The sequence below is a fragment of the Anopheles darlingi genome, chromosome 3, assembly GCF_943734745.1.
Source record: "Anopheles darlingi chromosome 3, idAnoDarlMG_H_01, whole genome shotgun sequence".
NCBI classification, from domain to species: Eukaryota; Metazoa; Arthropoda; class Insecta; order Diptera; family Culicidae; genus Anopheles; species Anopheles darlingi.
The window spans coordinates 60,639,542-60,662,041 of NC_064875.1; the positions used below are offsets into that span (position 1 = coordinate 60,639,542).

Consider the following 22,500-nt stretch of genomic DNA (forward strand, 5'->3'; position numbering starts at 1 on the left):
AGCAGAAATCAGAAGCCGCACAAGCGCCAAACACCGAAGAAAGTGGCTGTGGGTTAAATGGTTATTTATGAAAATTTGCTCCCGCACGAAGTGGTCCCTTTTTTTTGGTTTTTTGGCCCTAGATTTGTTTAAGAAGCAACTCATAATTATAGGTGAAAGACTCAATTTCACAGCGAAAACGAAGACTGGAGACAGCAAAAAAGGGCACGAGCCCCGACCGATCATCCTTTCTTCGATTCATCCGTGTAAAGAAGGCACTCGCGGCTTCGATAATGGGATTTTATTTTCGCTCTTATCGGTACCGCATCGTGTCAATTTTCCGAACCCATTTCACGTTCCCGGGCCTGGACCAGTAATAAGCTACTTGAGTTATGGTGGATATATTTTTAAAAATTTCCCACATAAAAGCCATGCCCCTGTGCGCACGATGCTTTCGGTGACTGGTGTTCGAGCGAATAGCACTGATTGGAGTGCTGAAAGTGCTTAGCATCGGCAGCAACATCAACAGCTACTTGCGAGCAAGAGGTGCGAGAGGCTAAAGAGTGTAATTTTATTTATTTGCCCCGGTAAAATGGCGCCTCCATTACAGTAATGCCTGTGATGGCTTTTCTTCTGTGGCAGGATCGAACCGGCCGTGATTGTCAAAGTTTTGCAAAACAGAATCGTGTACCACAAGTTTTAGTAACACATTTTAGACATTTTACTGTTTTTCCTTTCATTAAACAGTGAAAAAGGGTTCTTCATTTTTTCGATATTTTGTGGCTTACCATGCGCCTCCATTCGATCTACGCGGTAACTACTTAAACATTGAATCACGCTACATGGAATTGCCTTTGTTCACAAATGCTACGCAGCACCGTTTGACTTCTGCCTTGTTATAGCGCTAAGCGAACCATATCAACCATGTTGCCATCCTAATCGGTCACTTAGCGTCGCGATTTGTGCAAAAGGCGCCTACGGGGGACAATTTAAGCAAACAAACCCCATCGTTACTGTTGAATCGAATCGAAACTTAAACACACGTCACACGACACACACGGCACGGCAACAGAGGCACGCAAATGGTGCCTCCCGAACACCCGGCGATGGCGATGCTTCGCAACATATTATCCCGTTGGCTCTGATTCAATCAAACCCCCAAAATAAGATAGACAAATATGAGTAGAACGCTCCCAAAAAAAAAGGAAGGGCGAAAAAATTGGCCCCCGAAAACACGGCACACGGCATACGACGCCACCAGCACCAGCAGCACCAGAAGAGACAATTTATGGCTTAACCAGGTATCCGCCAGGCAAACATAACATGTTCCTTTCGCAACAACAATAACAACATAACAACGGAACGGCAACCTGCCAAAAAGGGGTTCCCCTCCCTGCTCCTCTCCTTTTCCCTTTTACTGGTGCATCCTACCCCCCTACCATCAGTGGCCTCGTCCTTGTCGGTGGGCCTCTCGTCTCCTCTCCTGTCGCTCCCCACCAATGATTGATTGCGAATAATTTGCTCGCTAAATCATGTTAATCGCCGGCATGTTGCTGTATGGTTGAATGCTAAAAAACACCGGAAATCGAATAAAGAACGATTCCGGATCCTGGCGGGGAAAAGGGAGAGATAGGGGTATTGTTTTGGCCCAAATCCCGGGACCTGGCAGGATTTTTATTTATTCAACTTCATTCGCTCTTTTTTTTTCCGTTGGCAGAAAAGCGACCAAATGGTTCGAAACGGTTTGAATCGGTTCTGTTCGGTTGTTTGCAAAAGGCACCGGAAGATTGTGCCAACACCGCCGACGGAGTATGCTAACACGTGGTCACAATTTTACGTTAAAGTTAATGCTGCTACTGCTACTGCTACTTAACAGTAATGTTTACCCTGCGACAACGGATTGTTGCACTCGTGCAAGTCGAAGCCATATTACAGTTCCAATAACGATAGAGACGGAGACGGAGACAGAGACAAGGTTCGACTCGTTCCCACGTGCTGATGCGCATAATGTAAGGTTTATCGTTGCACACCATTTTGCATACTTTTGGCAAAAGTAACTTTTCGTACCCCTCTGCTCTTCTCTTCTTCGCCTTGAGCGAACCCCAACAGAGAGATCCGAATGCTCCCAATGTTTGCCAAGCAAAATACGCGAAGGAAAAGCGGAAAAACCAGCAGCAAATGGAGCAGCATAAATCAATTTTATTTGATTCACGCTTGCATGAGCGCCCTCGTCCGATAGCAAACGGGCGGGAATGGGGCGGTGGAAATCGAATTTAGGGGTTCTGCAATGTTTAAAACAAAACGGCCGCACGCTCGCGCACACCCGCGTCTTTGCACCTGGTAAGTGAATTATCGGTTTGTTGTTTCGGTCCGATCGACATTTGGAGATGGCGACCTTGGCGTTGTGGCGTCCTTTTTTTATGTGTGTGTGTAACATTCCGAAACACTCCTAGAGCTCCTTTATTGCACCATTATAATGATTTGAGCCACTCGGCTTCAGCCCCTTCGCCCTGTGACCCCGATACCCCTATGCGAACACTAATGAAGAGCAACAGAGCACACGCGTTGAGAGATAGTGTGACGTTATGCCAAAAATTTATTTACAAAACGCATCCTGACTAGTTTACCCAACCCAAGCATGTGTCAACAAACCAGCACAATGGCCGTTGGCACGTTGTTGTTGTTGTTGGCAGCACAAACTTTTCGTCATCATCATCAGCAGCAGCAGCAGCAGCATGGGCCTGAGTGTCCTCTGGAGCCTGGAGTGCACAGTGTTCCGTCCGACTATTCTCTCCGCATAATGCTTTCGATGGTGAAATTGCTTGACTTGGCCGCCTTTGCCGGAATGCTGTAACGTGGCACCGGGGAGCTGGTCTCTGAAGCCACTTCCTGTTGCTGCTGCTGCTGCTGCTGCTGCTGCTGCTGCTGCTGCTGCTGCTGCTGCTGCTGCTGCTGCTGCTGCTGCTGCTGGTGGTGCTTGTTGTTTACCTTGCCTTGGGGTCGTTTATACTCTGTCGTGTTACCGGTTTTACGTACCATCGCCGGTCTAGCGTTCGTCGAGGTCGAGTACTCGGTCACGGCAGGTGCAGTGGCCACCGTTGTGCTCTCTTCATGCTCCACCTTGCCAAACGAATCCCCATGAGCACCACCGAAAGCTCCACAAGAAAGCTCGTTCGAACCTGCCGTCTCCAGCAGACAGTACGCAGCCATCGATTGGCAGCTTTTGACACGCAGCCCATTCAGTTCGCTCAACAAGAACGCATCCAAAGGACTCGTGTTCGGTGAACAGTGCGTTCTCATTCCAGTTTGCGCACTTTTTCGCTTCGTGCGGCCACCGCAACTGTGTTCGGAAGTCCGGTCCTCTTCATCCTCTGCATTCTCTGAATTCTCTTCCTCTTCCTCATCTTCGAAGCCAAAGTTTCGGGAAACTTTGACATTTCGCTCGCGTTTTACGAACGCATCACCATACGCAGGTGAATCACGTAGTACCGCCTCGTCCCGTCGTTCCGTTCCCGTGTAATCGCAGCCAGGATCCGTGGCTAATGAAGGCACACTCAACGCACCTACTGGTGCTCCGTGACCGTAGGCGGTCGTATAGTAGCCGGCAGCAGCAGCTCCTGATAATAACATCGCCGAACATCCCGTCATTCCTGGCGGCTGTTGTTGCTGCTGCTGCTGGTGCTGCTCCTGATGCAAATCGTTACGCACTATCAGATGATGGAAATCGGTGCCATCGGCACCACCACCACCACCGCTACTAGCGGGACCAATGGATTGCTGGAGCTGATGGGCGACGGATGGTCTCATGAAGTCAACGGCCGGGATTCCCCCGGGAACGAGACCACCGGCCACCGGTGGTGGGTAGGCAAAGGCAAACGGTGAACCCTGTGACAAGGCAGAGCGCATTATCAGCGACAGTAATCAGCTAATGAACGGGAACGGCAAATACCGCGCGACCTGGACGTACCTGGAAGTGGCCATTCAGAATCATCTTGGCGTTACGCTGACGCCGAGTCCTCCGTCGGCGATAGTTGCCCTGCTCGAACATATCGTTGGCCGACGGATCGAGCATCCAGTAGCTGCCCTTGCCACCACTGGCACCACCACCAGCACCACCACCACCATCTTCAGCACTGTCCTGGCCTTTGGGGCTAGTGGGAGCCTTGTCACGGGGCACTTTGATGAAACAATCGTTCAACGACAGATTGTGGCGGATGGAATTTTGCCATCCCTGGCGGTTCTCACGATAATACGGAAAGCTGAAGGACAACCAATGAGAGAAGAGACCAATGAGACCTTAATTCAACAAATTTTTCACAAGCAAATCGACCACAACAAGCTCACGATCCACGACACTCGCACACAAACACTGATCAGCCCTAGCTCACTTACTTATCCATTATGTACTTGTAGATGCCACTGAGGGTGAGCCGCTGGTTCGGTGCACTGCTGATGGCCATCGCGATCAGGGCAATGTACGAAAATGGTGGCTTCTCGGGACGGTGGACCGATTTGAGGAACGAAAACGGTAACGACCAATTGTTGAGCCCAAAGTACGAACTGCCGAGTGTGCTGACACTATGATCCGTTCCGTGTGGCAGATGATAACGACCACCTGCCGCCGCCGCCGCCGCCGCCACCGACGGATGATTAAACAATGCTAGCTCATGGTTTAGGCTTTGAATTTGCTGAATAGCCGCCGCGTAGGAACTGTACGGTAACATAATACGTTCACACGCAATCACTGCTCGACACTTCAGACACAACAATGATCCTCAATCCACGGTTCCAACGGTTCCAGTAAACGCTGGCGCTGATCCAACAACGCGAGTTGTAATCCGACTGGGACGAGCTGAGCCGCGAGACTAAGAGTGCGCCACAGTGCGCCAACCCCTGTGCGACTCTACCCCGTGATGACAGATCGCTCGACGCCATTGCGGTCTGTTCGCGCATCGTTAACTACTTGCCCCCGCCCGTCGTCGCTACCCCTGGCTACCCCGCGATCACGCTCACGAGCACGAGCACGGGGTGATCTATTTATTTTATGCAAAACAGAAACACAACTACTTTCATCTTCCATAAACACCGATGCGACGCGAGGGACGACGCGATTTCCAAACCCCCGGGTTGCCTCGGTCCCTCGCTTACCCAAAACCACCAAAGTTCCTTTATTTATGCTTTACAGTACCAGCGAATGTCATAAAAACGCCGCAACACGCAGACATGCCACACTGTAAAGGCCACCCTAGCGGCCTGAAAGGAACAAGCAACGGAACGGCAACCCCTTCGTCGTTTTCTCCGTTCCTTCCTTGGCGCGAGAATCCGAAGATCTCTTGCTCGCGCATCATCGCACACGCTTATGACGGGGGCGGACACCGAGTTTTCCGGCTTCCTTTTCGCTTTTCCGGTCGATCGGATGAGCGAACAAACGAGAGAGAGAGAGAGAAAGAGAGCACCAACGCTGGTGATCGTGAATGATCGTGCGTGCGTGCGTGCGTGCGTGATGTTTGTCAGTGTGGAACGCCCATTTTTATGAGCCAATCACGGAGCCGTTTTTGTCGCAATAGGAGTGCGCGCGCGCGATCGGAGGGATCATCGAGCGTTGGCTGGGCGATTTCTTCACGCAGCGCAGCTCTCGATCGAATGCTTTCTTCACGAATTTGAGATCATATTTTGTTTGCCCAATTTAGGAAGGCACGGCGAGAAATAAATAATTCCGGGCTCGGTTTGGGGTGAGATGTCTATGCTGTCCAAATGTTGAGCGGATTAAAAACCCATTCATAATCTTTATGAGTTAAGGGATATTAGCCAAAGAGGATCGACCCCTCATTCTAACCACTGCATGCAGGAAAAATAGGAATTTTTTTTTCGATTTTTTATGCCACAATAAGCTATACTTTTTGAAAGCTAGAAAACTATACGCCTTGAACATTGGTTGAAGTCTACTTGGAGATCAATTAGACTCAATATTTTCAATTAGTAGATCGCATTGTACTTCTTGAAGATCAGTTCGTAATTCATTTCGCTTGTAAGGAGCTGGTATAGTAGAATCCCATATCTGTTGTTTTCCAATTCATTTTTTTAAATTTTGATAATGAAACCTACATATTTCGCCAATTAAAAAGGGTTTGAACTTTAATGTTTAGATATTGAAATTCTACTTTAACGATAGTATACTATGTTTGCATAAACTTGCAGCAATAGACAGCAATAGACATTGTATAATGAGCAAACTATTAAAACACCTCAATAAATGTTAAAATTGGCTTTTTATCAACTCGCTTAACTACCAAATATGCAATACAAGCAAATGCTGATTCGAGAAATTCGCGAAAAATGTTTTCAACTGCTATCTCGTATTGACGTCCTTCGGCAGATTTGCAGACCATTAGATCAACAAATCGCAATTCAGGATTCGCAGAAAAAAACATCCGACAGAACCAGCTAACAACCCCCAATGCTATTGTTGTTTGTACAGACATTCCCGTGGTCATTCCGTCGAGCGCACACACCAGCCAAATCACGGCGAGAATTGCAAAATAAGCCGCGCACTACTTTGAAGTCAATCGATCAACCGGAACGCGGTACCGTAGAACCTCATCCCAATGGTGCCGCCCTAAGTACGCAATAAACACACTGGAAACCCCCTTCAAGGGTGGCAAACGGGCCGCTATCGCCGCCATGGATGGAAAACGGCCGGCACCACGGCACGGCTTTTATCTTTCCACAGTCACGCCCGAGTCAGTCTTTTAATCTTTCGAACCACTTTGAGAAAGAAGTACGAGGAAATAAACAAAGCATTCATCATAATAAACATACTGGACCAAGGAGCACCGGACACACACGCACGCACACACGGCATACGGAGTGGCGGGTGGTGGGCTGTTGCTTTTTCCTAGGATAATTAGGTGATGATTCGTCCCGCGGACCCCCACGGTTCAAACGCTGTAAGCCTTTTAAGTAGTTCCGGCCAGCATCTTTACCGCGCCGCGTTGAGGTCTTTTCAGCTCAGGCACCCCGGTACCGACATATGCCATTTGCAGCAAACAGCAGAATGGTCAGCGTCAGCGTGGATGATATTTTCGTCGAATCTCTGGCTACTGCGATTGCCATTCCCCGGGACGCAAACACGCCCTTGCAAAGTAGATGGAACACCAAACTTCTTTTTGAAAAAAACGAAACGATCAAAGAAAGACCGTCCGAAGCCGTAGCCGGAGCCTTTTTTACGATCGAACCGAGAGTGCTCTCCGTATGGCGAAAAAGCGGGAAAACCAAAACATCTGCGCCAACGGTTGGAACACCGGCAGCAGCAGCAGCAGCAGCAGCTCTGTTTGAACCACGCTACGCAAGTGTTTTGTCCAAATGCGGGAACTGTTGTTACCGGCACCGTGAACGCAAGAGCAAGAGTTACTCCTTCACCTTTCCCATCCACCCCGGTCCCGGTAAGGATCTTGTTTTTGCTGTCAGCAAAGCGGAATCGTCGGCTCGGCTAAATCCCTTCCCCGTCCGTTGTCCGTCGTCCATTGGATTGCATCCATATTTATTGCTGTTGTTTCAGGCGACCGCATTTTCATCTCCACACACACCTAATCTCACTGCGCTACCGCCGGAGTGTTTTCCTCCTGCTTCTCTTCTTCCTGCGATGTTTCCTTTTTTGAGCATGTCTTCTGATTGTTTTATCTGTTCCAGGTTTTACAGCTTTCACCACTTCTCTTCTCTCTCCTTCTCTCTCTCTGTTGCTCGTGAGTTGGCAGCAACACAACGAGCCCCGTTCGTTATGATATATGATTTGCTTGTAAACTGTCTTCGCCTTCGCGGTCCTGAAGGTTGCTCCACGTTCAAGCCAACGAGCATAAGTGTTTGCTGCATGCTTCTACTGTTGTTTTTTTTCTTTTGTTTTCTTTGTGTTTTTTTCCTGGAGTTCCTGGTGTGCGTTTTTTCGGGTTGATTCTGTGCCCTGGATAATCGAGAAGCGCCTTTAATAGGTTTCCATCGTGACACGCAGCGTTCAACCATGGCCACCTTGGTTTCATTCTCTCCGTTTCCAAAAAGGAAATGAAATAGACCAGAGCGTGACGCAGCAGGAGCACCACAATCCCTCGAAAACACTCCGGAAAACTGCAACGCAAGCTAATCAAATTTCCAATGCGCTCTCGAACTTCCTTACCTGAATGCCAGCGCTTGCAGTTGCAAACCGAAATTCGCGTCGCGAAGTCTTCGAAAAACTCGCCTCGTCACGGTGCTGGCCATCCATTGCGCACCGCCAATGATGTCGCGAACATTACAAAGACCAACAACCAGCAAGGGTTGCCTTCTTTTGCTGGTCCCCGCTGCCTGTGGTGCCTGTGAGTCAATCGGTTCGCTTCCGCAGTCTGGTGCACATCGCCCCGGTTAGGACCGGAAAGGAAGCCGCTTACGGAGCGGAATTTTATGATTGTTTTTCTAACGGCTTTAAATTTTCCAACTCCTTCACCACGTCCTCACGAGGCCGGCCGGCCGGCGCAACGCTCGTTTACACCGACACCGAGTTTACGCGGATTGCACCGCGAACGCAGCACGTGACATTTATGGCGTTTTCCTGGTCTCCCAAGGAACACAACCGGGACAACAGGGGCGCTGCCACCGCGGTGCCGTTTTGTGTTCGATTTTTCGCTTTCCCTGGGTTGCTGGGTGTTTAGGGAAAAGCCAAACAGTGCCCGGAAAAAGGAGGCGGAAAAAGTGAAGAAAATATTTTATATTTGAACCGAACAAACATCACACTCTCTCTCTCGTCTTTCGTTCGCCGGGACTAAGGGGGTGCCCGGGGCTCCAGGCACAACGTGACGTGGTCGTGATGCAGTAACGAATTAGTGTCGCTATTTGTTTTCTTTATGTTTGCTTAATTGACGTTAATACACTTCGGTGGCGGAGTACGGAGAGAAAGAGGAGTAGCTGTAGCAGCAGCAACCGATGCCGGTCTTTACTTCAGTTCCGGGGGTGTTCTCCGAGGTGTCAAACGGTTGCGGTTCTGTGGGATCACCGACCGACACCGGTGCAGGAGCCAGCCGGGGCGAGCATTCCAGAGTGCATCATCCGAGAATTGAGAACCGAGAACCGCATCGGAGCGAAGTGTCGGTGAAGCCACTATCAGTTGTAACAACATTCGGTTCCACCATGTCTGGGATGGACCATGGGGATGGACGTTTCGTGGGTTTGGGTAAATTGTATTTTCTATCGAAAAGCGCTGCTGCAATGGAGCTGCCGCAGTAGACACCGGACACGTTCCATCGAATGAAACGTTCCTAGTTGATATTCGGGATCGGGAAAATTGAATTTTGGACATCGTTTACCGATCCCGAATAGTCCATTTGCATTGCTCAATTAGGCAAAAATGGTCAATCGAAAGCGGCGATCCTCGTAAACATTCAAAAACACGTCAGACAATATTTGAGTACAAATACCCCAAACCGAAACGTTTAAAAAAAATCATCTTGTATATTTACGTCCCGGCACACAAGCAAACCCTTCGTTCGAGTGCGACACTCATATTTATTTATTGATTCAGCGAGCATCGTTGCACAGCGGATAAAATATATGTTCTAACCTTTACCGAGCAATCCAACGGGGACAGAGCCACGATCTTGCACTACCCTTAAGTACCACCGTCGTCATCATCATCATCTACTGCAATGCTGGTCTCAGGTTTACCGTTCAGCAGTAACCACGACGTTGGAAAACGGCGGTCGGTTGTCACATTCCCCGGCGAGTGCTATTTGTTTTGATTTGTCCTCACAAACGAGCCGAAAACGAGTCTGTTCGCCTCAACCGGGTTCCACACGGGATCGAGGTTGAACCCGAATACCGGACTCCGCGTAGACTCCTCGCCAGTTGTCGGACTGAGTGACAGTTTTGCAGTTAGTGGCCGCGCGCAAGCCGGCTACAATGCACACACTCAACTGAATTCCACACCGACTAGCGACAGTTACTAAACGTTCTGGTGCATTTTTCTTTACTCGAAACCCCTTTTACCCCTAAACCAAATGGCCCAGCCAGCCAGCCAGCCATCACCATCAAACTGAGCCAAACATTCCGACGGATGGTGACGCGTGCGGTGACTTATTTTCTTATGCTGACTTGCGGTGGTTGGCTTCGAGGAAAAGATATATTCGAAAAACCATCAACGAAACTTTCATTTCCATTTTTGGAAACCCGCTGCACTCGGGCACTTTCGGACTTCATTCACATTGTCACGCGTTGCACATTGGATTAAACTATTAAGGAGGTAGGAAATGCAAAGTAACAGTTAACTAACAAGCATTGTTGGACCCCGGCAGGAGGATCGTATCACGTGGAACGATCCCGACGGTCGGTCTGTTAATGAGTGCATTGTTCAAGAAAGGTGCCACATTTGAAGCAATATTTTACATTCATTTTAGAAACACACCCCACTCTGTGTAGCTTCTGACTTCCCAAGCGTCCCATAGTGAGCCAGCGGTGGTCCGCGACTCGTTTCAACTCGAAACCAAATTCCATTACTTTGGCGTACTTTGCACCGAACGCCGACGTCCGTCTAGCGCGCTGTATAGCTGCTCCTTTTCTCCGAGTGGTTTTGCGAAAATGTTGATACATTTTCGACTCCCGGTGACACACCGGAATTTGTGGCCGCCGAAAAGATTAATGTTACGCCGACCACGACAACGACGACGACGACGACGGAGCACCAGCAGCATGGTATGGTGAACTGGTGCAGCACGAACGCGAACTTTGGCACCGCAAGTGTGGGCCACACTCGACTCGCGCGCGCCTCACAGCTCGCACAGGAATTTTTGGCAAACTGGCACTGGCAGTGGCCACTGGTATCGCTCGACAGCCTCGTTCCTGTCGGTTCCGGTGTTTTGAATGTTATTCCGAATTGAAATGTAGCGTAACGATGCGCTCCACCACCATCGGGATTTCCTTATGAGCCGGAACGCAGGAGAAAACCCCGACGAAAACGGTGGGCAAGACACGCGACCACACAGTCGCAGCTCATTCATAGAGTATTTTTAGGGTGTTTGATTCACGCGTCCAGTACCGAGACTGCTGTGAATCACCCATTAACAAATGCATTTAATACCCCTATTGTGTCTATTATAACATTCCCCTTTACGTAGCAAATCAGATAATAGTAGTTTAAAATACCCCCCTTCTAAACACAAGTCATTCTTTGACAGTTGCTCCTGATCTTAGCAATCGCTTCTCGGTCGCAAAACCACAAATCCTCTCCCCGGGCAACCAGTGAGAGGCACGCACACAGCCTACTACCGTCTTTTCGTCCTCCCTACCAAAAAAAAAGACGATCGTTTACTTTAAACGATTCCAGACCGGACACAAACCATACTGAGACCGCCGCATGCTTCGCGTGTGTTCCGCAACGGCCAACGGACGAGCGGATGTAAGCCGTTAACCCGGCCGATTGTTTGTGTGTTTTCCCAACGATCGTTCGATTTTTTTCCTCAATTTTTATTGACTTCGATTTGGGTGGTTTTGCTGGTGGTACCGCCCGTGGGTTTTATCGTTTCCCCATCCGGTGAGGCGACGCGGTCATATGGCCTTGCACGGGCTGTTAATCATTCACTTCACCAGCGATATTTTCTCTCCACCGACACATTGGCATTGGTATCGAATCATTATCGCTTCAATCAATCGGCCGGGACCGATGCCGATTGCTGGTGAAGCTAATACCCGCCAGGATCGTCTTTAACTCGTCCTCTCTCTCCTCTCGCTCTCTCTCTCTCTCTCTCTCTCTCGTTGGTACACGATCGACGGTGAGCCAATTGCACCGCACCGACCGGGTATTTATTTGGTGCGCGATTGTTTATTTGTTTTGAATTTTACACCATTTTTGCCCAACCATCCCCTCCATGGGAAAAGGGGAAGAGAGAGAGAGGCAGTTTTTCCGAGAAAATCTAACCACGGGTGGTCAAACATCAGGAAAATTATGACGGTAAGGTAATCAGCATCAAGGAACGGCAAACCAAACGGCACCACACCAAAAGGACCGCCCGATCGCCGGTGTTTTCCTTGCGCCTAAACCACCGGGGGATCTCGTTAGCGGAAAACCGAACTAATCCCAACCGGTGTGCGTGTGTTATGCCGTGACCACGTGAATGACGTATCTTGCAGGCCTCGCGGCACAAATACACATTTTTTTACGAGCCACAAAGATCGTAAAAAGCCGATCACCACACACTTTGATCTTGTAACATTTAGCGCTTGAAACCTCACCGTAGATGCGTTGTGGTGGCTCGACGGTGGTCTGTGGACCTCGGTCGGTATGGAATTACTAATTCCTTCCATATGCACCACCCCTCCCCCTCTGCTGGTTCTGCGTTGGAGGGATGAATCTTTCTCATTGTGAATTCCAATGCGTGGTTCGATCTCCAAGCAATTTCTATCTATTTATTGCCGCATCAAAAACCCACATCCAACATAAACGTTTCAATTGTCTATGAATAGCAAATTAAGTACTGGTGCTTCCGGGTGAGCCACACTGGTGGTTCCGGGCAACCGATTATAAAGTTCCCATAAACTGTGGTTATGTTTCGCCGATCCAGGCCCCGTTAAAACGTTCAGCCTCTTTTCATGACTTCATCAAAGATCAATCACGACATCGGGGACATATCGTTGGCGATGTCGCTGTGTGACCGGGCGAGATATGGCACCCCAAATCTATCGGCAATTCACGTCGTCACCGTACGTGCATTAAGTGCGGATCAACTTAAACGCTTTAATTGACATATTTTGACGTCAGCATCTTAAGAAGTCGTAAACATTCGGAAGCTTGGGAAACCCGCCTCTCTGTCGTTCCTGCTCGATGCTTTGAATCCTATTCTCGGCCCCGGTAGGTCGGTAGGAGCGAGGAAACGAGTGGCAGAGGAAACCCATCAAATCGTTCCCCGGGTTTTTCTCACTGTGGAACTCGCTAGCAGCAGCAGCATGCCCGCTGGCAACGTGTTGCCATCCGCCCATACCCTGAGGGCCCTGCAGCGCCAAACGATTTTGTTCGATTCGTTCCGAGAAGCAATTTGTAAACAGATCACATTTTTCTCACTCCAGGGAAATTTCCTTTTCGGAACCGGGACCAACCGGTCCCATTCCCTTTGGTCCGACGACAAGACGACGCAGCCGTTGGGATTGGGATTGGAGAAAACCAGCCACAGGGAGCCACCCAACCAGCCAGGCAGCAGAGTGCACCGAAGGAGATAGTAATTTATGCACATGACAAACGAAAATGTCCACATCACTCGTAGCGACTCTTAATGCTACATAAAGCTAATGAGTGGCAGTAAATCGCGGAACGCGTTTCAAGAAACTACTAACTGCCTTCCATCCTTTTGGCGGTATCGCAACATTATTGTTGGACCACCCAACCAGGCGCATTCGGTTTTGCATACCCCGTACGCGGTTCTTTATGAAAAACTGCGGCCCCAGGTTTTTTGTGTTATTTATTTTATGCGCCAGAGTTTGAAGGCCGAAATGAGTAAACAGATAATCGGAGAAATGTTTTATAAATTTACTGAGAAGCAAAAACTGATTATTTTCCCCGAAAACCGATTAGCCCTCCCGGACAGGATCAAATGTTTGGATCATCGAGCTGACTTCAAACCAGATCGCAGTTCCGTCGCAGCCGCACCAGCTCTTGGAAATCGTAGTAATTTTATGACCATCATTTATTCCCAATTGCATGTACTCTGCCCGGGCCGGGAAACAGGCTCCGAAAGTGACAGGTTTCCTCTGGTTTGAGCCAGAACCCCCGGAGGCCCCTAACCTAAACGAGGACTGCGGGGCCCAGGTCCCGCCAGTTCCTTGCGATTGGGTCGTAAAATCTGGTCGTCAGCGTCGAGGTCGAGTTTGGGAAATGATTTAACTACTTCCAGGGAAAAATTGGGTCTGTTTGTTGAATACCGCACAGACTCACTCGCTCTCAATTACTTGAAGATTACATTACCCAAAGACGGTTCCCGAAAGACGGGTCTGGCCTTGGTGCTGCATTTTCCGATGGTGCATCTCCGGCTTTGTGGCTGGAAGGTGAAGGTAATCGGTGCATGCCTCGGTACTCGTTGTGGAAGTAGAGCGTCTCGAGAGAGATGTCTAGGTCCGGGACTGTGCCAGACCAAACAGGGAACCGACACAACGCTCCAGGCGCAGCGCGACATCTCCCGTACACGGCACGGCGGTTTGATGATGACTGCATGTCCCGGAGCAACGCCATCGGAGACAGTTTTATAGGTGAAAGTAATGACGGGTTTCGGGATTTTACAACCGTTTTCGTGGCGCGAGACGCGCGTGGATGGTGCATTCGGAAGCTAATGCGTTATGCGGTAGTAAAAACTGCCGACGAGTAATTTGAGCGCACGCTGCACGGAGGATGTTTCAAACGTTCCGCGAATGTCCAATGTCACTGACGGCTGAGGAGCACCATTAGCAGGACGCGTTTGATGGTGCCTAGCGGCTGGTTGAAGTGCGTCCTGCCGTTGGGTTGCGATTGTTAAGTAGAAATCCCATCCCATCTTCTCTCTCGCCGCGTGCCTTCATCAACAATGAGCCCATTAAGATTGGTACAAATTTTATTTTTAAACAATCTTCTACAGCCTCTTGACTGCTTCGAAGATTGTGCAAGATAGCGTTGGGTAACAATTACTTGAAAATCGAATGTCCTGCTAGTGACTCGCGATCCAACGATCAGTTGTCACCATTTTCACAGGATACACAAATAGCATTCACCATTTGTTGCCTTGATTTAGTGATTATTTTTTCAACAAACCACAAAATAAAGACAATAAATCACCGGCAGAAATGCTGACCGCTGAAAAGCTGCCCGACACATAGTAGCCATATTTTGATTCAAAAAGATCAACACGTCGCTCACCATCCAACCACTTCGGTGAGCTGCTGCAGGTTTTACGGCGGCGGTGTTGTCTCTTCGGTTAATTTCATTCTAATTTTTTGTCGATAAACATGTGTTAAAGTGATTCTAGCGACTTCAGGAGATATCTCCAACAGATAGGGCCAGGCTCGTCACCAAAGTGCAAAGATGCGCTTGCAAAGATGCGCTTGCAAAGATGCAGTAGAGTCGCCGGAGCGGAGAAAACAAAAGTTCAGGAACACCAAAAAAAGCTATCTACTGGATGTTTCGGCTTAGGCTTATTGCAATAAAAAATTAGCTCAAAGAAAGGAATCTACATTCCATTTCCATAGTTCATGTAACCACGGAATGGTTCCGGACGATATTAATTTATATGTGTATTTAGTCAGTACTACTGTATTACCGTGTGATCCCGCTTAAATAACACTTATTTTCAATTAAATTTCCTTTTCCAATCTAACTGCTATTTCAAATCGAAGCACTAGATTTCTCCGTGCGGTCCGCTATATCGCCGCGTGACGCGTCCAGTTTGAACAGCCTAGTACAATCCCATACGTTCCATTTTACAGCAACGCGGAGAATCGTTCGTTTTGATGAGTCCTTTCGCCCATGGTGCGGGACACAAAAAAAATGTTGGAATCTTTGTTGTGAAATCCTCGGTACTGCGAAAAACCGGATAAAACATCCAAATCTAGCGTTATCTCCGGAATACTATGGCCAAGCGGTTGCTGTGCGAGCGAGAAGAAGTTGCTTTACGTTTCCAAGATTACTGTTCCTCCGCCTGCGACCTTCCCGAGCTCGCGAGAGTGATTCGCTTTTCCGATCGTGAACTAGCACGCACCTTTGCCGGCTGATTTCCCAGAGGAAGGAAAAGTATACGAGTGCGATGGATTCGTCGACCGATGCCGGAAAGGAGGACGATGACGAGAGTTCCTCGGCGTCCTCCTCTTCCGTGTCGGAGTCCACCCCGCAGCGCACCGAGTTGGACGAGTTTCGGGAAAAGTGGCAGCAAGAATTGAAGAAAGAGCAGCCACCCAAGCAGGTGGCCAAAGCATCCAAACCAACTGCTTGCACCGTTCGGAACGCGGCTATCGGATCGGGGAACAATAAGGAAAACGTGTCAGTTGAACAGCAGGCGCGCTCCCTGTTCCTGCAGGGTACGGAACTCGAGCGAAGCGGCAAAGTGTTCGAAGCTATGAGGCTCTATCGACGGGCCACGCAGCTCGTGCCGGACATCGAGTTTAAGGTGTTTGAAAAGAAACCTAAGCAACCGCTAGCGGCTGATGCAACTGATGACGATGGCAACAGCACGATGGACGGGCTCGCGGAGCGCATGGTCGAAGCAAACATCGACGAAGAAGAGGAAGATCTAGAGAACGTGGATCTAGTACTCCGGTTTCAGACGCTCATGGGACGATCGGGCAAACTGTTTGAACGAGCCGCCAGCGACCGGATGCTGATCGTGACGGCGGCCCATCTTTCCGATCTACCGATGGAGCTCATACTATACATCCTGCGATGGGTCGTGTCCAACGAACTGGATATGAAATCTCTCGAACGATTCGCTTCCGTCTGCCGTGGCTTTTTCCTGCTGGCACGAGATCCGGAAATCTGGCGTCATGCGTGCATGAGGTACGTGTGTGATTCGAGTCGGCGATGGTCAACACTGGTAGCACAAAATTCATCCCTTTCTCTCTCTCTCCACAGAGTTTGGGGTGTTAATATGGGCGTGTTGAAAGGCACACCATTTAGCTCTTGGCGCGAGATGTACATCAATCGGCCACGGGTACACTTTCACGGGTGTTACATTAGCCGGGCAAGCTATCTGCGGTCCGGCGAGAACAGCTTCCAGGATCAATTCTACCGTCCTATCCAGCTGGTCGAGTACTACCGATACGTGCGCTTCTTCGCCGATGGCCAGGTGTTGATGCTGACGACCGCCGATGAGCCACAGCAATGTGTCGCCAAGCTGAAGCAACGTTGGCCAGCACAAAATGAAATCCTTCGAGGACACTATCGGTAAATTGGCGTTACTACCGTTTCATCACCGTTCCCCCTCAGCTTAAAACTGCTTTCGTTTCTTCGTTCGTGTAGATTGTTAAATGATGAAGTGATCATTGCTATTCAGCGAAACCGTCCGCCCGTACAACGCGCAGGACGGAAGGGCCGTGATCCTGAACCGGAGTACGGCCAGCAGACGTTCTTCGTGGAGCTACGCATCGTAAGCACGAGCAAGCGACCGTTCAGTCAGCTGCACTGGAAGCAGTACTCCATGGTTCAGGTGCGCAATGATCAAGAGAAAACGACCCAGTTCGAGCTCGTGCCGTCAAAGTATCCACCGCTCTACTTTTCGCGCGTTAAGAACTATCACCAGGAATCGGAAGGACCACTGAAGTAGCTCGAAGCCGTAACCTGATCCTGTCCACCCTTTGCTGATTGCAATTTGCCCATTTTGCACAATTAGCATCCAGTTACTTATTTTACTAAAACCAGACTCTGCTCTGTCGATCGAATGCGTGGCCTTCTGTGGTGTTGCCGATTATGCTAATTCGATCAATAAAATATTACTGTTACACCAATTGATCACACTTCTTTTTTAGTATTTAGTAGGCTTAGGTTAAAGTTTTGCGCGAGCACTTTTCCCTTACATTTATTTCTTTTGGAATCCCTTTCTGAGCTAGTTTTGATATCGTGCTTGGTTGTTTGGTTTTTGAATTCTAAAATCTGGTCGCACGATCGGCTGATAGAGCTGAGATACACATAGCAAATGGCAAAACCCGTAGTACTCTCATCCTAGCTATAGGCCGAGTTTCTATCAAATACTGACCGTACGAAGCGTTGGAATAGGAATGGCATACACCTTGGCGGCTTTTAGGCCTTGGGATTATTCTTCATCAGCTCAATATCGGCCGCCATCATGTCAGCGATCAGCTGTAGGAATGTAACCTTGGGCGCCCAGCCCAACTGTTGCTTCGCCTTGCTGGCATCGCCAAGCAGCAAATCGACCTCCGTTGGTCGGAAAAATTTGGGATTGATGCGCACACGTACCGTTTCCGTGCCCTTCTCGACGCCAACCTCATCCACGCCCGTTCCGCGCCACTCGATCGTCCGGCCAATATACTCGAAAGACTTCTCCACGAACTCGCGCACCGAATGTGTCTCGCCGGTGGCAATGACAAAGTCTTCCGGTTTCTCCTGCTGCATCATCAGCCACATCGCCTCCACATAGTCCTTCGCGTGACCCCAGTCTCGCTTGGAATCGAGATTACCCAGCTCGACGCATTCCTGCTGCCCGAGCGATATCTTCGCGACCGAACGAGTGATCTTACGGGTCACAAAATTCTCTCCGCGTCGGGGCGATTCATGGTTGAAGAGAATCCCGTTGCAGGCAAACATATCGTACGCCTCGCGGTAATTGATCACGATCCAGTATCCGTACATCTTGGCACATGCATACGGGGAGCGGGGATAGAAGGGAGTTTTCTCGTTCTGGGGCGTCTCGACCACTTTGCCGTACAGCTCGGAGGTGGATGCTTGGTAGAAGCGTACCGCTTTCTCCAGCCCCACCGTTCGAATGGCATCCAGCAGCCGCAACGTACCGACGGCATCCACTTCCGCCGTGTACTCGCTGAGATCGAAAGAAATCTTCACGTGGCTCTGTGCGGCCAAATTGTAGATTTCCGTGGGCCGCACTGCTGCGATGATCTTCACCAGGGCGCTACTGTCGGTCATGTCCCCGTAGTGCAGCTTCATTTTGCCTTCTCGGTGCGTTTGGGGGTCCGCATAGAGATGCTCGATCCGCGAGGTGTTGAATGTGCTCGCCCGTCGGATGATGCCATGCACTTGGTAGCCTTTATCGAGTAGGAACTCTGCCAAATAGGAACCATCCTGGAAGATATACGACGTGGCAGAAATTCAATTCGTAATTTGGCTCCACAGCGGTAAACCACTGAATGACTCACTTGACCGGTTATCCCCGTTATCAGCGCCACCTTTCGTTCGCGATCCGGCACGGCAGAACAGCCCTCCATACTGCTAAGATAAGATAGCCGCAATAGTTCTAACTTTACTAAAGACCGGCTCTTTGTCGCCGAGGTTTATGCGGCCTTTTTTCCCTCTTTTTTGTTTTGATTTATTTGAACAGCTTGTTGATGAAACGCCGAACTGTGCTACGAACTGTGATACTGTCGTGTTCAAACTTTCGAGTAAACCGCGCGAAAAGCGCTCGAAACGCATTATTTCGAGCACAGCCGGTCGCAGAAATCATTGAAGAGAAATAAACTAATTTGCCCAGAAAATGAAGGCGATTTCCTTACTTTTGAGCGGAGTTTTATGGAAATCAACACCCCCGCCGATGAATATTTCTTTCCAGAACAAGGGCACGTGAACTGAGCCTCAAAGAAACTACTCGTAAGTCAGCGAATGTGATTGGAACAGATGCCCGTGCTATGTATTTAGCCGATGTGTAATGAGGCTAATCACTGCTGGACATTTTGTTTTTTTTATCTCTCTCTTTGATCTCTCTCTCTCTCTCTCTCCCTCTCTGTGGCAGGCTTTTCTCGCGGAGCGGAAGCTCTAGAAGAAGTAGCCAAGGATTTTACCTCCCAGATGTTTCCGGCGAGCCTCCTCGTGATCCATGATGCCACCGCTGGTGGTGAGAACCACGTATCTGCAGGGGGAGAAAAGCGAGAAAAAAGGAAACACATGAATATCACCGATCGTTGGTCCTATGTGTCAGATATCGGAAAGGGGTAAGATGCTGTTGAGTTTGTTTCCATTTCCGTTGAAGCGACCGGAATAGGTAGAATCATCCGGCCGAGATTAAACGCTGGAACAGAGAGTTTCTCTCTAATTGTTCTAGCCACCTAAAGGGATCACTCGCCGATCGCATCGCAAGCGAAGCAGCGAAGTAGAAACTAAAGACGGCGAACTCGACAGCACAGCCACTAAAGGCCAATAGTAGCCAGTGGTCACAGGACACGTACCCAAACTGACGCGACGGCAACAGATCGTTGGTCCAGCGCTCGATGTCGTGCAGTTTGACGTCGAAGCGAGGCGAGATGATACCGGCCTTGTTGAGGCGACCAGTCAGATTGACCACGACCTTTCCGCTGCGATGATCATCCACGATCTCGAACTCGCCGATATAACCGTGCTTCATCATCACGGTCAGGAACTTGATCACGACCTTCGAGTTCGGACGGATCAGCACCTGGCGCTTGCCGCGCTTCTCTGCGTTGTTGATGCACTTCAGGGCATCGGCCAGTACACTGATGCGGACCATGGTGGCTTATGGATGTGAATCCTGGGAGAACAATCGAACAGAGATAAACGGGAAAAGATTAGTGGTGATCTGTCTGCCATGGACGGAACGGGCGCATCGAAGTGTCGAGTGGAAACAGGTAAAGAGAGAGAGTTCGGGTTCGATTTTCGATGCTTTGCTGTCACTCAGTGCATCACAGCGGGCGCACCACACAAACCCCTTTGAGCAAGGAGGATCGATCATCCGTGCCGGTTCGGATCAGGCCCCTCCTCTCCTATTGATTGTGCAGTTGTTCCTGCGAACGGGTGGTTATCGTCACCGGACTTGGTTGCGATGCTTATCGCTTTCCATGGGGTCGGGTTGGTCCCCAGAGGCCGATTACGGAACAGGAGGAGTGCTCGTGTTGGGATCGGTTGCAACCTCACTGCCACGGTAGCGGACGCCACCTTCTTCATGCTTCAGCTGCTGCACGCGGAACATTTTGCTTTCCTCGTAAACTTCTCTCTGTTACTGTTCAAACCTCTTCACCGTCACAGTGGGCCAGTTTCCTTCAACGTTTGCACCGGGCCTCAACAACAGAACGCCGTAAATTCAGCCGTTGTAAACCGTAAAAAGACCGCCTAGTTTACCTTCTTCCTTGAGCTCCAGCAAAAACACACCGTGCGTGCGTGCGGCGAATCGAAAAAGAACCGGAAGCAGCCGGCTAAGTTGGCAGCACCGGAGAGGCGCGCATACTGACAGCTGTCAGTGACTCCCCACTAAACCAATCCTGTTGTTCGGGAAAGTTCGGTGCTCTAACGGCACCTCTAAACACGCTTAAAGTTTTGCTTAAACTTTAAAGGAAATTTGGAAATTTCCAAAAAGTTCATATAAAAAACATTGTATCATAGATTGTATCATCTTCAGTGATAACAAGTGGCTTCCTCGACTCACATACAAATGTGAACTCTGGTCCAACCCGACATCTCATGCTCATACATGTTTTGGTTACTTCGTACTTTTAAAAACTGCAGACATTTTGTGTCTGCCAAACTTCAAGGGTGGAACGCTCAATTTCTTCAACCAACAACACTACTCGCCGTTCAACTGTATCAACAATAGATCGGCGGATTATTATGTACATGTATTGTTTATACAGTTACCCGCCAAATGGGATTTGGTGATGATCCACCCCCGTATAATTCCAGTTCACTCCTGTTGCTGATGTGCTATCCATGCGATCAGTGGTCCATAGTTTCGAATACGTGTCGAACGAGTTTTTGCGAGGAACGATAGGATAGCTTATTCAGTACTTCCAAGAACCAACCGTGCGACTCTTAATACCTTGATCGTGGTTTCAGGTAAGATACAGCAATATTTTAGTCAACCCAAATTATCATTCACACAGTAGCAAATTCATTGAAACGACTAGCGACAAAATTAGTCGCAGACAAGGTAAACACACAAGGTCACAGACAAGGTAATAACCATGTACTAGAAAATGGCAACAAAAAGTTTTTTACGGGATTTTACCAGTGTTTTCTTCTTTTTTATCATATTCGTTGGTTTCAACGTTATCAACAATTAGGGACCCAAGCAGACCTCATACTGCCCCTCGATAATCGACGATACTTATCTATCATAAGCCGTCTCTTATTCTTTTGTAATTGTTCCGTTCTAGTTCAAGAAAACCTTGGATTGAGTTCTTGCTCTTCGCTGAATTTACCTTTGAGAAGCTTTTGAAAATATCACGTTCTTTTTTTGTATCATGAATGAATATGAACCCAGTTTTGTGAAGATCGCCCCAGTATATTTTGCTCGATGCGCGAAGCTTTAAAAGGATTTATAAATGAGATTAGTTATTGGGAACAATAAGAATAATTAATATTTTTTTTTTCTAAATGGCACCACATGGCCCCATGTAACAGAACCCATATCGAATGCAGAAAACATTAACCAAAAGACAGATTTTTATTCCCCTAAGCGTTGCTAGTTTAATAGAAAAGTGGCAGTGTTTCTGTTTATTCATATGGGAGCCACCATTTTTCAAACGGCCTCTAGTACTTCTTGGCCGCAAAAACACATGTGTACACCTAAGTGTAAAAATTGAGAAGAGGAGCATCGATACAGAGCGCATATGGACGATGCGGCCTTCGCAGTAAAGTATCTAAACCGGTGAAGGCAGACCCAACGGGACTGGAGAAGCTGGTTAATAGTTGCGGCATGTTTATATTCAAGCGTTTCGGTGCAATTATGTGAAACTATATGCGGTTTTATGCAAGCATCAAAGCATATGTATATGCAAGGTATGTATGTATATAAGCATTGTCGAACTTAGAGTCGAACCTGCGCTGTAAAATGTAGCAGTGTCCGCATGTGTTAAGCCTCGTTT

At 48.8% G+C, this 22,500-nt stretch overlaps 4 protein-coding genes across 5 annotated transcripts; 1 reads left to right on the forward strand and 3 right to left on the reverse strand.

The window, feature by feature from the left end:
• Positions 1-1,514: 1,514 nt before the first annotated feature.
• LOC125955675 (hepatocyte nuclear factor 3-beta-like) lies at positions 1,515-4,762 on the reverse strand. The gene is made up of 4 exons (XM_049686817.1): positions 4,372-4,762; positions 3,947-4,238; positions 3,016-3,864; positions 1,515-1,547 (listed from the first exon to the last, which is right to left on the reverse strand). Exons 1-4 carry the CDS (start codon positions 4,701-4,703, stop codon positions 1,515-1,517), a joined length of 1,506 nt encoding a protein of 501 aa, XP_049542774.1. The 5' UTR covers positions 4,704-4,762.
• A 10,721-nt stretch (positions 4,763-15,483) lies between these two features.
• On the forward strand, positions 15,484-17,449 carry LOC125956746 (F-box only protein 9). The gene is made up of 3 exons (XM_049688924.1): positions 15,484-16,498; positions 16,574-16,885; positions 16,961-17,449. The coding sequence occupies exons 1-3, from the start codon at positions 15,753-15,755 to the stop codon at positions 17,262-17,264; spliced, it is 1,362 nt and encodes a 453-aa protein (XP_049544881.1). The 5' UTR covers positions 15,484-15,752; the 3' UTR covers positions 17,265-17,449.
• LOC125956754 (GDP-mannose 4,6 dehydratase) lies at positions 17,442-19,013 on the reverse strand. Its single transcript, XM_049688936.1, has 2 exons — positions 18,829-19,013; positions 17,442-18,754 (listed from the first exon to the last, which is right to left on the reverse strand). The coding sequence occupies exons 1-2, from the start codon at positions 18,895-18,897 to the stop codon at positions 17,738-17,740; spliced, it is 1,086 nt and encodes a 361-aa protein (XP_049544893.1). The 5' UTR covers positions 18,898-19,013; the 3' UTR covers positions 17,442-17,737.
• Positions 19,014-19,289: 276 nt separating this feature from the next.
• LOC125956783 (40S ribosomal protein S15Aa) lies at positions 19,290-20,857 on the reverse strand. 2 transcript variants are annotated; one of them, XM_049688979.1, is made up of 3 exons: positions 20,759-20,857; positions 19,852-20,171; positions 19,290-19,535 (listed from the first exon to the last, which is right to left on the reverse strand). In XM_049688979.1, the coding sequence occupies exons 2-3, from the start codon at positions 20,148-20,150 to the stop codon at positions 19,442-19,444; spliced, it is 393 nt and encodes a 130-aa protein (XP_049544936.1). In that variant the 5' UTR covers positions 20,151-20,171; positions 20,759-20,857; the 3' UTR covers positions 19,290-19,441. The 2 variants fall into 2 exon arrangements, with proteins under 2 accessions (XP_049544936.1, XP_049544935.1); XM_049688978.1 differs by lacking the exon at positions 20,759-20,857 and adding an exon at positions 20,347-20,701.
• Between the last annotated feature and the right edge of the window lie 1,643 nt (positions 20,858-22,500).

Excerpts from the sequence above, each read along its gene's own strand:
- LOC125956754 (XM_049688936.1), bottom strand. The coding sequence starts at position 18,897 with ATGGAGGGCTGTTCTGCCGTGCCGGATCGCGAACGAAAGGTGGCGCTG. Across the intron at positions 18,755-18,828 it reads TAACGGGGATAACCGGTCAA|GATGGTTCCTATTTGGCAGA; the intron begins GTGAGTCATTCA and ends TATATCTTCCAG.
- LOC125955675 (XM_049686817.1), bottom strand. The coding sequence starts at position 4,703 with ATGTTACCGTACAGTTCCTACGCGGCGGCTATTCAGCAAATTCAAAGC. Across the intron at positions 4,239-4,371 it reads TACAAGTACATAATGGATAA|CTTTCCGTATTATCGTGAGA; the intron begins GTAAGTGAGCTA and ends GTTGTCCTTCAG. Across the intron at positions 3,865-3,946 it reads TTCTGAATGGCCACTTCCAG|GGTTCACCGTTTGCCTTTGC; the intron begins GTACGTCCAGGT and ends GCCTTGTCACAG.
- LOC125956783 (XM_049688979.1), bottom strand. The coding sequence starts at position 20,150 with ATGGTCCGCATCAGTGTACTGGCCGATGCCCTGAAGTGCATCAACAAC. Across the intron at positions 19,536-19,851 it reads TTGCCGTCGCGTCAGTTTGG|ATACGTGGTTCTCACCACCA; the intron begins GTACGTGTCCTG and ends CTCCCCCTGCAG.
- LOC125956746 (XM_049688924.1), top strand. The coding sequence starts at position 15,753 with ATGGATTCGTCGACCGATGCCGGAAAGGAGGACGATGACGAGAGTTCC. Across the intron at positions 16,499-16,573 it reads TGGCGTCATGCGTGCATGAG|AGTTTGGGGTGTTAATATGG; the intron begins GTACGTGTGTGA and ends CTCTCTCCACAG. Across the intron at positions 16,886-16,960 it reads ATCCTTCGAGGACACTATCG|ATTGTTAAATGATGAAGTGA; the intron begins GTAAATTGGCGT and ends TCGTTCGTGTAG.